This window comes from Trichosurus vulpecula, chromosome 3 (genome assembly GCF_011100635.1).
Source record: "Trichosurus vulpecula isolate mTriVul1 chromosome 3, mTriVul1.pri, whole genome shotgun sequence".
Lineage (NCBI taxonomy): Eukaryota > Metazoa > Chordata > Mammalia > Diprotodontia > Phalangeridae > Trichosurus > Trichosurus vulpecula.
The window spans coordinates 145,308,499-145,323,074 of NC_050575.1; the positions used below are offsets into that span (position 1 = coordinate 145,308,499).

The window sequence follows — 14,576 nt, forward strand, 5'->3', positions numbered from 1 at the left end:
TCCTGGATGCTTTATCGCACTCATTAGTGCTATATTATGCGATGCTCAGAACATACTGGTCTTGGCCTTGCCTTTAAGGAGTTTACACTTTAGCAAATAACAGCAAACTGATTTCAGAAATAAAATCTGACTATTATCTGATTTTCTTTTTCTGGGAAGGAATGAAGTGAACAAATGTTTATGTACCTATGTGCCAAGCACCATGCTAAGTGCTTTACAAATATTATCTCATCTGATCCTCACAATGACCTTGGAAAGTCAGTGTTATTATCATCCTCACTTTACAGAAACTGAGCTATGCAGAGATTCAGTGATTTGTCCAGGGTCACCCAGCTATCAAATGCTGTATTTGAACTCAGATCTTCCTGATTCTAGGACCAGCAAAATATCTTAATTTGCTAAATAATAACCAGCTGATTTTTTTTGGTAGTTGTTGTGAAATTTGTTAGTAATTTAGAAATATATCTGCTGCTACATTATTCAAAATCTTGCTGTCATCCTAGCTCTTCTGTCTAATATATGTTTTACATTTAGTGGGACTGAATTATGTAGATATGTATTCTGACTAGAGACCAGATTGGATCACAAAACATGTTCAGATGAAATCCATATACAGAAGCAACAAATCTTCCTGTTTGAGTAGCAGTCTTCAAACTTTCTTGATCTCTCCCCATCAGTTCAAAAAAAAAACCTTTTGAGCAAAGACTTATGATTTATGTATATTTATAAGTTATATTCATATGTTAATATACTAATGTGTACATTATAAAATATACACAAAAATAGAAATTAAAAAGAATATGATAAAATGTTTAATATTTCTTTTCATAATGTATTAGTGGCACCAAAACCTTTTTCCTTTCACTACAAGTATTGTTAATGATATTTTTACTGAGAACATCGAGATTGAATACGCTTCACTGTTTTTTAAAATCTGGCATTCAGTACTATGATAAAACAATTCAGAGGTCTACTTCAAAGTTCAGTTCATTTCAGTACTTGGTTTTTAATGGTTGATCTGATTGAAGGGGCTACCTTGCCAAACGACGTAGATCAACATGGACAAAGTCTGTCACTGGCTGCATTTGTTAAATCCTGCTGTTCATATTTCAGGGCCATATTACAAGAGACAGATTTTTGTGGAAATTCAGATGGCAAATTTCCATCTTCCTTGATGTCAGTTATATTGTATTTTTTTTTTAACAAATAGATTCAGAAACAACTGTGTACAAACAAGGATATACAGGACAAATTGGAAATAATCAGAAGAAGGAAGGCTCTAGATTTAAGAGGGATCAGGAAAGGCTTCGTATAGGAGGTGGGTTTTAAATGGAACTTGAAAGAAGCCAGAGAACTTGGGAGGCAGAGATGAGGAGGGAGAGCATTCCAGGTGTGGGGTTGGCCAGTGAAAATGTTTGGTAATCGATATATTTGTTCTTTATTCTCCTAGTAGATAGAGAAGATGGAAGTGAAAGAGAGGTTGAATAATTTCTGTTTCCTGTTAATCCATCTCAAATACTTATGTAGTACAAAGAAAACTGAGAATATGAAGCCCCATGTAAAAATTAAAAAAAAGAAAATGTTTAGTATTGGGATATGGAATGTCTTATTCAAGGAACAATGAGGAGGCCAGTGTCACTGGATTGCTGAATGCATGGGGGCAATGTAAGATGTAAGAAGACTGAAAAGGAAGGGGCAGTGGACTAGGTTATAAGGGTCTTTGAACAGCAAAAAGGATTTTATATTTGATCCTGGAGATGATGGGGAAACACTAGAATTTGTTGGGTGGAGTGACGTGGTCAGACCCACACTTTAGGAAGGGTACTTTGACAGTCAGAAAATGTCAGTCTACATAGTAAATATTAATAAAATTTGATTTCTTATTTTAATATAAAGAGCAAATGTTCTAATTTTCTTCCCATATGCCAATCAATCATCTTTCCTACCCTATTTTGGAGACCACTCTTCTTTTTTTTTTTTTTTCTTTTTTTTTTTTTTTTTGGAGACCACTCTTCTAAGAGAATATCTTCAAACAAGTGGTTTAACTCTCCTAATAACTAGGAAAAAAATGTGTTAACACTTAACATGTGACTAGAGTAGAATTCTTTTTCCAGTCCAGATCTCTGATTTCATTGACCTGAAGGAGCTGATACATTACCCAAAGATGTACAGTTAGCTACATATCAAATAGTTGAAACCCATGGCCTCATTTCAGCTCTCTACTTCTTTAAAAATAAACACAGATTTAGACCTAGAAGGGATCTTAATTTAATTTGCTTATCTGTAGAATGAAGGGAGCTGGACCAGAATTCTGAGGTCCATGAGAGATGAAGTGGTTTGACCAAATCACCTTTTGTGAACTGTTCTGCTATGGAAAAGGAGAAAAACTAGACTAGCAAGTATCTTACTTTGCTCAGTATTGGACCTAAGCTAGCAGGGCTTTGTCTGAGTCACATCCAGCCTGTTGTCACATAGGTTAGTGGCAAAACCAGAATTGTCCCCAGGTCCTCCGATTGCAAATCCAGTAGTCTCTCCAGGTTACCACATTACCTACTTCATAGTGCTTTTGGTAAACTGAACCATCGTGTCACAGTTATCTTTTCTATAAAATTCTAGACTTATATAAGACTACTGACTCATCTTCAACACATTCTGAGCTGCTATTTTTCTGAGGATGGATTGACAATTTTCCTGCGTTCAAGATTGGTGGTGTACATTTGTGAAAGTAACACACTGGAATTAGAAATACATTTAATGGCTGTAGAACATTAAGTGCTTGTCGGAGTCCTAAAATATTTATAGGAGCTTGCCCAGTTTGAATAGTATTGAGATTGGGGCTGATTTCTTTGCCTTATTCAAGAAACCACAGATCCCTCTTGAAGCGGTTGTGAGAGATATATTCCAGGACCTCTAAAGGGGTATAAAGGAGGCATTAATGAAGTGACACTAACACCCTCTCCCATAAAACATCCTTTTGTGCCCCTTAATAATAGTGGTTGAATTGTACTTTGGGCATGACATATATTTGATCTGCTGCAAAAGTGTGTGTGTGTGTGTGTGTGTGTGTGTGTGTGTGTGTGTGTGTGTGTGTGTGTGTTTAAGTAAAAACAGGCTTTTGTTTGGGACATCAACCAATCACATAATTATCACACCTTTGTTATGTGCCTGGCATTGTATTTGGGTACCGAGGGGACACTGAAAGCAGAATTAAAGGTGTAGTCTCCGCTACTTGAGAATATCAGACATCCATATGAGCAGTGCTAAATTCCAAAGTAGTTGAGACAATAACAAACACAGTATTTCAGAGAAGGAAAAGAATGCTTCCAGCCAAAGTGATCAGAGATCTCTTCATGGAGCAGCTAGGATTTGCTCCAGGACTTGACAGAACTGTGCAGGGAGGATATTCCAGGTAAGGCCATAAGATCAAAGATGAAGAGAAGGGAACTTAGAGGCCATCGAGCCCACCCCCTTTCTCATTTTACAAATAAAGAAACTGAGCCATAAAAGTTAAGTGATTTGCCTAGAGCAGGGGTGAGGAACCTATAGCTTCGAGACCACATGTGGCCCTCTAGGTCACTAAGTGCAGTCCTTTGACTGAATTCAAACTTCACAGGACAAATCCCTTTAAATAAAAGAATTTGTTTTGTAAAACTTGAACTTAGTCAAAAGTCTGAACCCAAGGATCTGGAAGGCCATATGTGTCCTCGAGGCCGCAAGTTCCCTGCCCCTGGTAGAGTCACATAGCTTTAGTGAGCATCTGAGGCAGGATTTGAACTCAGGTCATCCTGACATCAATCCCAACACTCTACTCACTGCACCACCTAACTACCTTATGAATGTCTGAGCAATGCTACAGAAGAAGGAAAAACGCAAGGCCCAGTTGAGAATAGTGTGTCGAATCTGTGTAGAATAAAATTGCATATTAAAGTTGGCAAGGTCAGTTGGAGCCAGATTGTGATGGGCCTTGATTGTCAAATGTTTGCAGTTCATTCTGTAGGCAGTAGGGGGTTACTGAAAGATTGTTACTAGGTAGGTGAGCATTAGAGTGAGGGGGGTGTGTGTGTGTGTGTATGACACACCTCTCGCTATAGTGCGAATACACTGTAAGATACATACTATATATTTGGTGTGTATGTAGTGTAGTGAGAGGTGTGTGTACGTACATCTCACTATGGTGCCTGTGTATACAGATACATATGTGTGTGTGTATGATGTTTAATAACCAGAAGGAAAGCTGTAAAATCCTAGGTTTTTTCCCACATAGACATTAAACTGGCACAAAACATTTTTAGAAGGTTGCCCATCAAAAACTTCAGAAAAAGGAGGATATGAACACTTGGCAAATTAAGTGACCTTTAAAGGAAGTGAGGTGTAAATGCTCTTTACTTCTCAACAGTTGTCTCATGATAATCATACTCTGTGTTCACATAATACTTTTAAGATTTATAAAGTGATTTCATCATAAAGCAATGAGGCAGGTACTGTCAGTGGTAGCATTTCCATTTTGTTAATGAAGAAACTGAGATTCACATTGTTCAAGGAACCCGCATGGTGCAGAATGGGAATTGAACCCAGGTCCTCCATCACCAAAATCAGTGTTTTTTCCATCTTTGTCCTACTTTGTTATTGTTAGTCAGTCATATCTAACTCTTCATGACCCCTTTTGGGTTTTGGTCTTTGTTTTTTTGGGTTTTTTTGCAAAAGACAACGGCGTGATTTGCCATTTCCTTCTCCAGTCCATTTTACAGATGAGAAAACTGAGGCAGATAGGGTTAAGTGACTTGCCCAGGTCCCACAACTAGTGTCTCTGAGGCCAGATTTGAACTCAGGTCTTCCTGATTACAGGCCTGGCGCTCCTGTCCACTACACCAACTAGCTGCCCTTCCCCTACTCCCTCCCAAGAAATAAACTTTTAAGCAAATGATTATGAAGACCTCACTTTTCTATACATCTTCTATTTTCCCATATTACTGTAAACATGAATTTGCTCCTCCTTTACCCTGATTGGACAGTCTTTACAGCATTTGATTTGTCACCTTTGCTGGATATGGAAGCATCCGCATGGTATTGTCCTTTCCCAGGTCACACTGTTTACTCTGGCTGGCTTTTTACAGATCATGTGACAGATAATGTTTGGATCTGCTTTGTGTCCCTCAAGAGATGGCTGCTGCAGTTCCCTGCAGTGTGTAGCATTCTCTTCTGAGCAGTCAGCATTTTCTGCTTTTTTAGCAACAATATTTGTTGTGGGTGTGACTTCAACAAGAATGTCATGAAAGTTAGCAAACTGTCACTTTAAGAGTTTGTCCAGCTCTCTGATTTCACAAGTGTAGCGCGTTCCTTCCTCTTTTTCCTTACTTCTACTTGCACTCGCCTGTTACTTAGAATCTTAGAGGGGTACCTTGGGAAGTCGTGCACGTGGTCAGTCACACAGCAAGTACATGGCCTAGGCAGGTTACCCCACCATTGACTATCTACACCTCATCTCAAGTTTTTCCTTTACTTTGTTAAAAGGGCACTTTCTTTAATTTTGATAAATTTGCTCATATTTCTTGTTATATGCTACACCTGTGAAGTCAGTGTAGATAGCTCTTTTCCAAAAGTGACCCAGTAGTCCGTGGTATTTTAATGTTCACTGATGAATCTGTCTGTATTTGGATGTGTCAAGTAGTGCATATAGGTAGAAATGGTAGTTTTATTAAGCAGGTCAGAATTGGTAGAGTTTGTCCTATCTATTGTGCCACAGTGCCTCCACAGCTGCCTAGGCAAAGAAGCCAGTATTTAAACCCATATCTTCTAACTAGGGATCTGCTGTTCTTGACATTGAAGGAGATTTAAGACTATGTATGATAATAGAATGTGAGCAACTTTCATTAGAACATGAGCTTCTTGGGAGTACCATTTCATTTATCATATTTGAATCTCTAGAGCCTACTATGTGATCTGCTATGTAGTAGCCTCTTAATAAATGCTTGCTGTTTGACGGATTGTTTGTATCAAATACAATATTTGTATACTACAGGACAGATTGAACCTGTACCTTTGCTGTCTTAGTATTAATATAGTAAGTACTTAGTATACTGAGTAGTTCCAGAGTATTCTCTGAAAGCTGGGTGGTTTTATTCTAGTCCTCAATGGATGGTTTCTAAAAGCTCTGTTCTTGCCTTCTGACATCTCCTTGTTTGGAATCTGCTGTTTGTTCCCAATAGGCGCACCTATGTTGGCAGCATGCCTGGTCGTATAATCAATGGCTTGAAGACAGTTGGAGTCAACAACCCAGTGTTCCTGTTAGATGAGGTTGATAAACTGGGCAAAAGTCTGCAGGGAGACCCTGCCGCTGCCCTTCTCGAGGTAAGACTTAGGAGGCTTCAATCTGCAAATCCCAGCTAAGGGATATAGAGGATAAGGGATCAAGCTCATAGAGTACAAATTTTGTAATAAAGACACCATATATGCTTTGGTGCAGGTGCAAGGGACAATTTTACGTAAATGAAAAAGATGCTTGTTTTTTTCATAGGTCCTATATTCCTAGTGCATCTAACCTTGATGACGTTGAGCGTTTACACAGCTTGTTTCACAGTGAAGCCTGAAACCACTAGGCATCTAAATGAGCATGACCTTTACTTTCACTCACTTCTTTTGCTGAGTTCTAAACAGCTTATTATCTGCTCGATTTGCATTGTGGGAAAATCTTTTTCTTGTCTGACTTGAGTCATTCCCTAAATAGTAATCTAAAGGTGATTTGTTCCAAGAACCGTCATTAATCTGGTGATCTCAAAGAGGCTGAGGTGATGTGGCAGTCACGGAGGACCTGACTCACAAAATGAGTTGGGGGAGCATTGGACTGAGAGTCACAGCTGCTAAATGCTAACTTGCTCTTTAGCAGCTCTTTGTAGACACCATTATTTTTCCCATAGTTAACTTGGAAGAACCGTATCTTTTTACCTCTTACACATAGCCTAGAACAGTATCAGACCTTAGTAAATGCTCATTAGATAAATGATTGATTAGTAAGGTGTTCCTTTTCTTTGCTGAACATTCTGGTCTGGGAACAGTAACATAAATGATTTAGGAAAATTTTAAAAGATGCTCATCATCAACATTATACGTAGAATATGGCAGGTACTCAAATTCAGTTTGTAAAATGACAGCATTTGTGTTGGTCAGGAGTCTGTCTCTGCCTCTCCCATTTGTCTTCTCTATTGTATTGTAATCATGTGGTTGGCCTTTTTATCTGGCCTATAAAACCCCAATTTGGACCTTTTCTTTCCTTAACCACTATGTGGCAGCAGTCAGGTTATCTGGGTCTCTGCCTCAAGGACTGATCTCCTGTGTTTCTTTGAAGAGTGACTTGGTGGCCATGGGGAGGTGGATGCACTGCAGTGGAAGAATGCTGAGCTGGGGGTCAAACCTGGCCTCAAATTCCTCTTCTGTCCCCTACTTAGCTGTGTGACCTTAAGCAAGTCCTTAACCTCTCTGCTCCCAAGAGTCTAAATTATATTGGGACATTATGTAGGTGTTTCTGTTATGGTATCAGAGAATGCAGTGCTATATAGTATTTGAGGGGGATATTCCAATCCAGACATATTTAAAAAGCACTGTTTTAGGCAGCCCTAAAACCAGCCCCCTGAGTGTTCGCAAACAGTAGGTGACAGCTGAGCCCCCAGCGCATGCAGGATGGCCAGTTTATCCAGATTTATATGCATCCCCCGATATAGGTACAGAAGCAACTGCCCTTTCGTGCCAGGTCACCTTGTCTGACACAGAATATAGAATCAGAGATAAAAGAAATCAGCCTCAGATTGTTAAGTTAAAACTGAATTGCATATGGAACCACACATTCATCACGTTTGAAATTTTGTTACATGCAGACATCTTAGTGGTGAAATTGAAATTGTTACTGCATCTACTTTAATCACTGCCTGCTCCTGATAACCAGGAACTGTCAAAAATAAAATTAAAATTTGACAAATATTTATTAATAAGTGCCAGAATTTTGCGATAGATGCTGGGGATAGAAAGACAAAATCAGATCCAAAGCAGTGGTGGCAATACAAAAAAAAAAAGGCAAAAACACAAAAAGCTTCCCTGTCCTTAAATAGCTTACACATAAATGAATAGGTACATGCAAGATAATACAGAATATAAGGGAAAATAACCTTCCTTTGGAGGAAAGCTCAAATGTCTAGGGGTGAGAAGGGAGAAGGTACAGCAGGACAGCAGGGAGGTAGCAAGGCTTTTTATAGAAGGTAGCATTTTAGCTGAGTCTTGAAAGGAGCCAGGGATTTCAGGCAGCAGAGGTGAGGGAAGGAGGGCATTCCGGGCATGGGGGACAGCCAGTGCAATTGACACAGATGGTAGATGCAATGTTGGGTGCTAGGAAGACATAGGCCTGTGTTGCTGGACTGTGTAGTATGTGCAGGGAGGGAAAGCGTATGAAAAGACCAGGCTGAAAGAGCCTTAAATACTAAAAAGAGAAATTTATATTTCGTCCTAGAGATAGTAGGGATCCACAGGAGTTTATTGTTTGGGGAGGTGACATAGGCAGACTTATGCTTTAGGGAAATCACTTTAGCAGTTGTGTGGAGCATAGATTGAAGAGATGAGCCACGGAACCCACATTGAAGGTGAGAGGAGATGAAAGCCTGAGCTGGGGGCAGGGAGGGGTTAAGTGAATGGAAAGAAGGGATCACATAAAAGAGATGTTGTGGAGATAAAAATGGCTACCTATTGTGTCTGGGGTGAATGAAGAGGAAGGATTTGAGGAGGATGCCAAGGTTGTGAACTTGGAAGACTGAGAGAATAATGGTTCCCTGGACAGTAATAGGGAAGTTGGGAAGAAGGGAGGGTTTAGAAGGAAAATGAGTTCTGTCTGGACATGTTGAGTTTGGGATATTCTAGGGGCATCCAGGTTGAAATGTCCGGTAGGCAGTAGGAGCTGTGGAATTGGAGCTTAGGAGTGATAACTAAGGCTGGACAGCCAGATCTGGGAATTCTCTGCATAGAGATAATAATCTATACATGGGAGCTCTGAAATCACTTGAGCTAAATGATATAGAAAGAAAAGAGAAGACCCAGGATAGAGCCTTGGAGGATTCCCCACAGTTAAGCAATGTCTCCTAAGAAGGAACAGTCAGACGGGAGGAGAACAAGAGAGGACTGTCATGAAAACTTATTATCTAGCAAGAACTTAGACAGACTACACGATGAGTGGAAAGGGGATGTCCTCACAAAATGCTAAGATAAATATGGTAGTGGTTGTTTCCGTTTGCTGGAAGTGGGGAGGTAGAAAGATAACTGGAAGCAATGGGGATGGCTTTTTTGAGCAGGTAATGGCTGAGCACCAGGATCTGAGAGGAAGGAAAGATTTCAACAGGAATCCGTCCCAGACATGGTGGACATGAAGGGAAACAGGAGAGGGCAAGAGGAGAGCAGTTTATCTGAAGTAGCTCAGGAGAGGAGGATTAATATAAAATAAGGTGGGGAAAAATGGCTTCAGGCAGATTGTAGAGAGCCTGAAATTCCAGGCCTGGTTTGCACTTTGAATATTCAGGAGACACCGAGGAGCCTCTGGAGTTTTTTTTTTTTTTAATCAAATCCAACCCAACAAACGTTATTAATCTAGTACCTACAATCACAAGGCCCCATGCAAAAGCCATCAAAGCCAAGTGCTTGCCACTCAGTAGTTCAGATCAAATAGTAATAATAACCTAGAGTTATCTGGAGGTTGGATTCAGGAGTGTGTATGGAAAAATCCACCATGACACTTGGCCATCCTGTGACAACTGGCCTTCTTCCTCTTAGTACACCTTACCTAGTTTATGTGATCCAGGGGGAGATGGGCCGTGTCCGGGAGGTGAGGCTCCTCATCGTTAAGGCTGAGTGCATTTCTAAATAAGCTCGCCCTGCCTGTAGGCAGGCTTCTGCTGAGCCTCAGTGTTTATACGTGCAGGCCTTGTTTGGTTCTTGTGCTTCTATGGAGTTAGTGCTCAAGTAAAACAGTACGTCTTCCTATTTCCAGTTACTGTCGTCAACAAGGGAATATTTATTCTATATTTAGATGACCTCTGTTGAAAGTTAGTTGAGAGGAGATAGAAATGGCTCCAACTACTTGAAAGTAAGTGTTTGTAAGCAGGGAAATCAGAACAAGTCTATAGGCAGGCAATTATGTTTTCCTGGGACTCAGTCAGTTTGGTAGTAATAAAATATTGGATACAGAGCTGTCTTTGTGTGTGTTTGAGCACTCAGCAGGAAATTACAGAGCTGTTATTTTGCCCCAAAGTGTTCATTTTGCATTAGATATATTAGATTTTTCCATCTTTATAATCTGTGCAAAGTTCAGACTTTGCTGTTAAATTTAAGTAAATCAGTAAAATAGTTTTGATTCCATAAATACTCCATAAAGGAGGCAAACACTGCTAATCGACTTTGAGAAGAATTTTTTCAAATCTACATAATATGAATCTCTTCAAATAACAAATACATCCTTAGTGTGCATAAAATCTCCTTTTCTGAAAAAGTGAAATACAGATCTTAACTTTAATTGTGTTAATAAATATTTAGCAGCTGCTCTTTATGTACCCCAGACCCTTAACATTTTGTTTTCCTCACCTGGGATAGTCTAGCTTAAATTATCAGGAGAGAGCTAAACCAGAGAAAGCTAGTCCTTAGATTAAAAAAAAATTCTATTTAAATTGTCCCTAGCTTTTTAACTCAACCATCTGCCAGGGCCCTATATAAGAAAGTGTGCAAACTGTTTTTGTTGCCCTTCTACCTCCCTTTCAGAATCCCTCTCCTGCCTTCTGTCTTCCCTTCTGATCCCAGAGAATGATGAACCAAGTCATGAGGCTTGAATGGGTCCTGGCTATAGTGTTCAGTACTGGGCACCCATGTGAACCTGGGCTAGTCCCTTTGCCTCTCTGAGTTTCTATTTCCCATTTGTGAAATGAGAGTTGGGCAAATGTTAACTATTTCATAGGAGTTACTTTGAAGGAAAAACATTTTATAAATCTTAAAAATGCAAAAGAAAATAGTAATGATACAGTGGAAACAACACTGGACTTTAAAGTCACTGAACCTAGTTTTCAATCACAGCTTTATTTCTGGTCTAGGTGTTTGGGGTCAAGAAACATAACCTCTTTGGCACTTAGTCTCTAAGCTAGAGAAATGAGGCGAATAGACTAGTTGATCTCTAAGGCCTCTCCCAGACCTAATCTTCTGACCAGGAACCCCCATACTATATATATGTGTGTGTGTGTATATATATGTGTATGTATATATTTTAATATTATCCCCATCAAAACTCCCTTTCCCTTAGAATTTTTTCAGCTAGATGACTGTCTAATTAAAACAGTTCATACTCAGGTACCCACATTACCACTGCCCTTCATTTCGTACACTTCTGTTCTTTAGAAGATGATTTCTTCTTGTCCACATCACAGCCCACCTCTAACTTCTTCGTATGGGCTGTAAAGTTTATGAAACACTTTCACATATAGTGTCTTATTTGATCTTCCCGACAGCCAGGTGAGGCAGGTAGGGAAGCTACTATTATCTCTATTTAACTGGTTAAACTGAAACTAAGGAATTAAGTAACCAGCCTAAAGGCAAGCTTGGCTCTTTGCTCCCTGGTCATGCCTTCTCAGGGAGAGGATTCTGGTTAAAGTGAAGGTGTTTAATGCAAATTAATTTCATAATTGGTGTTCTTGCTTATTCTTTTTTGAAAACTTTACATAAGGGTCATACCTTATTGCCCACAGTGCTGGATAAATGAAATCTTATTGTATTTTTTTTTAAATGCCCAGATTTTCACTTAAATTTTCACCTTTCTACATGCTCTTGCATTTTACTTCTCCTTTAAAGAAAGCATCAGAACTAGGGCTCCTGATTATTCTCCAGACAAGAGTGCCATTAACAGATGCTAAGCTCCTCCTCTGGGGGCTGCACTGCACTTGGTTCTCTTAGGAGATATGGGAAGAGACTCAGGTAGATTGAGAAATGCCATTAGTAGGCCCCATGGCTGTAATCTGACTTTACTCCTAGAGCGTGAGAAGACTTTCCAGTAATGAAATATCTTTAACAGTTAATGTTGGCTTTAATAATAGTATGTAAATTATATTACATTACAGAAGCATAAAGTCAGCTGTAAATTTGATTTTGGGGTACCTGGCCAGCCTAATCATGTGATTGAAAACTATAATTTCTCATTAGGGGTCCAGACTGTGCCAAAACAAGTCTAGAAAGATTTAGTGTCCAGTTCTGATGAAAAGTTTGCTCTTAATATGTTATATAATCATAGTTCTAAACCAAAATGTTGCTTCTGTTTTTTGTGAGATTTATAATGATGGAAATTGAATGTTACCATTTGCTTTCTCTAGCCAGTTCCCTAAGGTATGCTTAGGTTGGGGGAGAGAAAGTAATTAATTACGAGCACTCTTAATGAACATAGTTTGTATCACTTAGGACAAGGAATATATTCACATTTTAATGGAAAGGATAAATTATCTTGACAGTAGCACAGAATTATTCAAGGCTTGCTTAGATTCCATTTTAAGAAATATGAAAGATGACCATAACCCCTAATCATATATCTGGAAATAAAAAGCACAGAAAAATGTTAGATAAGAAAAACAGGAGTGTGTTGGGTGAGAAAAGTTAAAGGGGAACAGCCAACGTAGCTAGGTTTTATAAAGCTTTATACACATATATGTATAGAAAGTTTTCGTTTGATCCCAATAACAACCCTGTAAAATGGACACTAGAACTATTTATATTCCTATTTTATAGATGAGGAAATTAAGGCTCAGAGCTGAAGTTACTTGCCCATGATTATACAGCTGGTAAACACTGAAGACAGGATTTAAACATAGGGATCTCCTGACTCTGAATGGGGTGCCCTTTCTGCTACACCACAACAAATAAGTGTTATCCTGTAGTCAGTTTATTTCACTATAGGACTGCGATACCTGAAAGGTAAAGATACTTTGGGGTCAGTTGGGCTGACAGTGCTTTTATTCCGTTGTTCCCAATGTACTTCAGTGGATAGAGCTTTGTACTCAGAGGCTGTAATAGATCTGGATTTTAGTCTTGGCTCTGCCCACATACCATATTGGTCCAAATCGCTGCCATCTTATATGATGGTATCTTGTGTTTTGGAACAGCCACATATTCATGCCATTGGCGATCTTAGGCACATCAGTCAACCTGTGTCTCCGCAGAAGTAAAGTGGGTACAGTAATATCTACCCTACCTACCTCACCAGAGATTCTGCGAAGATAAAACGAGGCAGTATATTTGATAGCACTGAAGTAGCTAGGCTTTAAATAGTAAGAACTGTTGAAATTGTACTTCCCATATTTGGAACCAACTTTTATGGGATTGGTAGAAGACAGTTTGGTTTTAAATCATGAATTTAAAAGGTTTTGCCTTTTAGCCAGCTGCTTTGGGTAGTGATGATGAACCCTGGCAGTGTGTGATTTGAATAAGCAAAACTTCAACACACAAACTGTAGCCCTTCCTTGCATTTCTTTGGGGGATCTAGTCTACAAAGGCTTTTGTTTCAGTATAATCCTTCTCTATAATTTCCAAGTAAGAAAAAGCAGTCATTTTATTAGAGGTTTTCATTCGTTTTGAATTTTATCCCTGTTTTATCTCTTGTAGCTGAAAGTTTGCATGATATAATGGAGAAAGCATTGGTCTTAGTTTTAGAGGCTGGAGATCTGGGCTCAAAACCCACCTCACTTACTAACCTTGGTGACATTACAGACTACTCAAAACTCTCAGAACTTCCATATCCTCATCTGTATAAGAATATTAATACTTTAAGTACCTAACTTATGGGGTGATTGAGAAGAAAGTCATTTGCAAACTTTAAATTGTGATAGAAAGGTGATTGTTGTAAAGTTGACTCCGAAAAGACATGGGTAAAATAGTTTTCTGTGATTCGTCTCATCAAGAATTCTCAGTCATGTGAGTGCATAGTAATGGGAACACCCAAGGGTACCAGTAATGGAAGTGTCCAGTTGCTCCTAAGTGGCACAGATTGCATGTGATTGTCTGGAAATACTTAGAACTAAGTGGTATTTGCTCACCTAACTGATGCCAATCTTGATGAAGCTTTTTCAGTATTAATGTGAAATAACATTAATTTCACAGCAGCTGTGAGCTGCTGGAGGGGTAGTACTCAGTGCCTTTGCCAACATGGCTCTGATAGTTGGCTTCAAGTTAATTTACATTTTTGCCAAGGTTAGTGTTTGCCTAGATAAGCCCAGGAATGGGATGGACATCAAAGCTAAAACATGTCCTGCAAATTTCCAGTTTTGTTCATTTCTCTGGTATCTTTTTAGAGGAAATCCCTGCCAACAGCAAGTCTGCTAGAGTAAAAATGGTTCTTTTGAATTGCTTATATTCCACCTACGCAGGATTAAATCTAGAACTCTGGATTGTCCTAGCAAAGTTCCTTCCATTTTCACTTAAGCTTTGTAAAATTAGATTGCTATTTTCTATTCTTTGCCTTTTCTTTTCTAAAGCACAGATATTTTGATACCTAGATAGACATTAATGGTATTTGTTGATCTTTC

General features: G+C 39.1%; 1 protein-coding gene across 1 annotated transcript in view; it reads left to right on the forward strand.

Annotated features, from left to right (window-relative positions):
• LONP2 (lon peptidase 2, peroxisomal) overlaps positions 1-14,576 on the forward strand; it is a 124,264-nt gene that overhangs the window by 52,879 nt on the left and 56,809 nt on the right. The window contains exon 8 of the mRNA XM_036751625.1: positions 6,207-6,348. Coding sequence (XP_036607520.1) covers positions 6,207-6,348 — 142 coding nt within the window. The remainder of the gene's footprint in view (positions 1-6,206; positions 6,349-14,576) is intronic.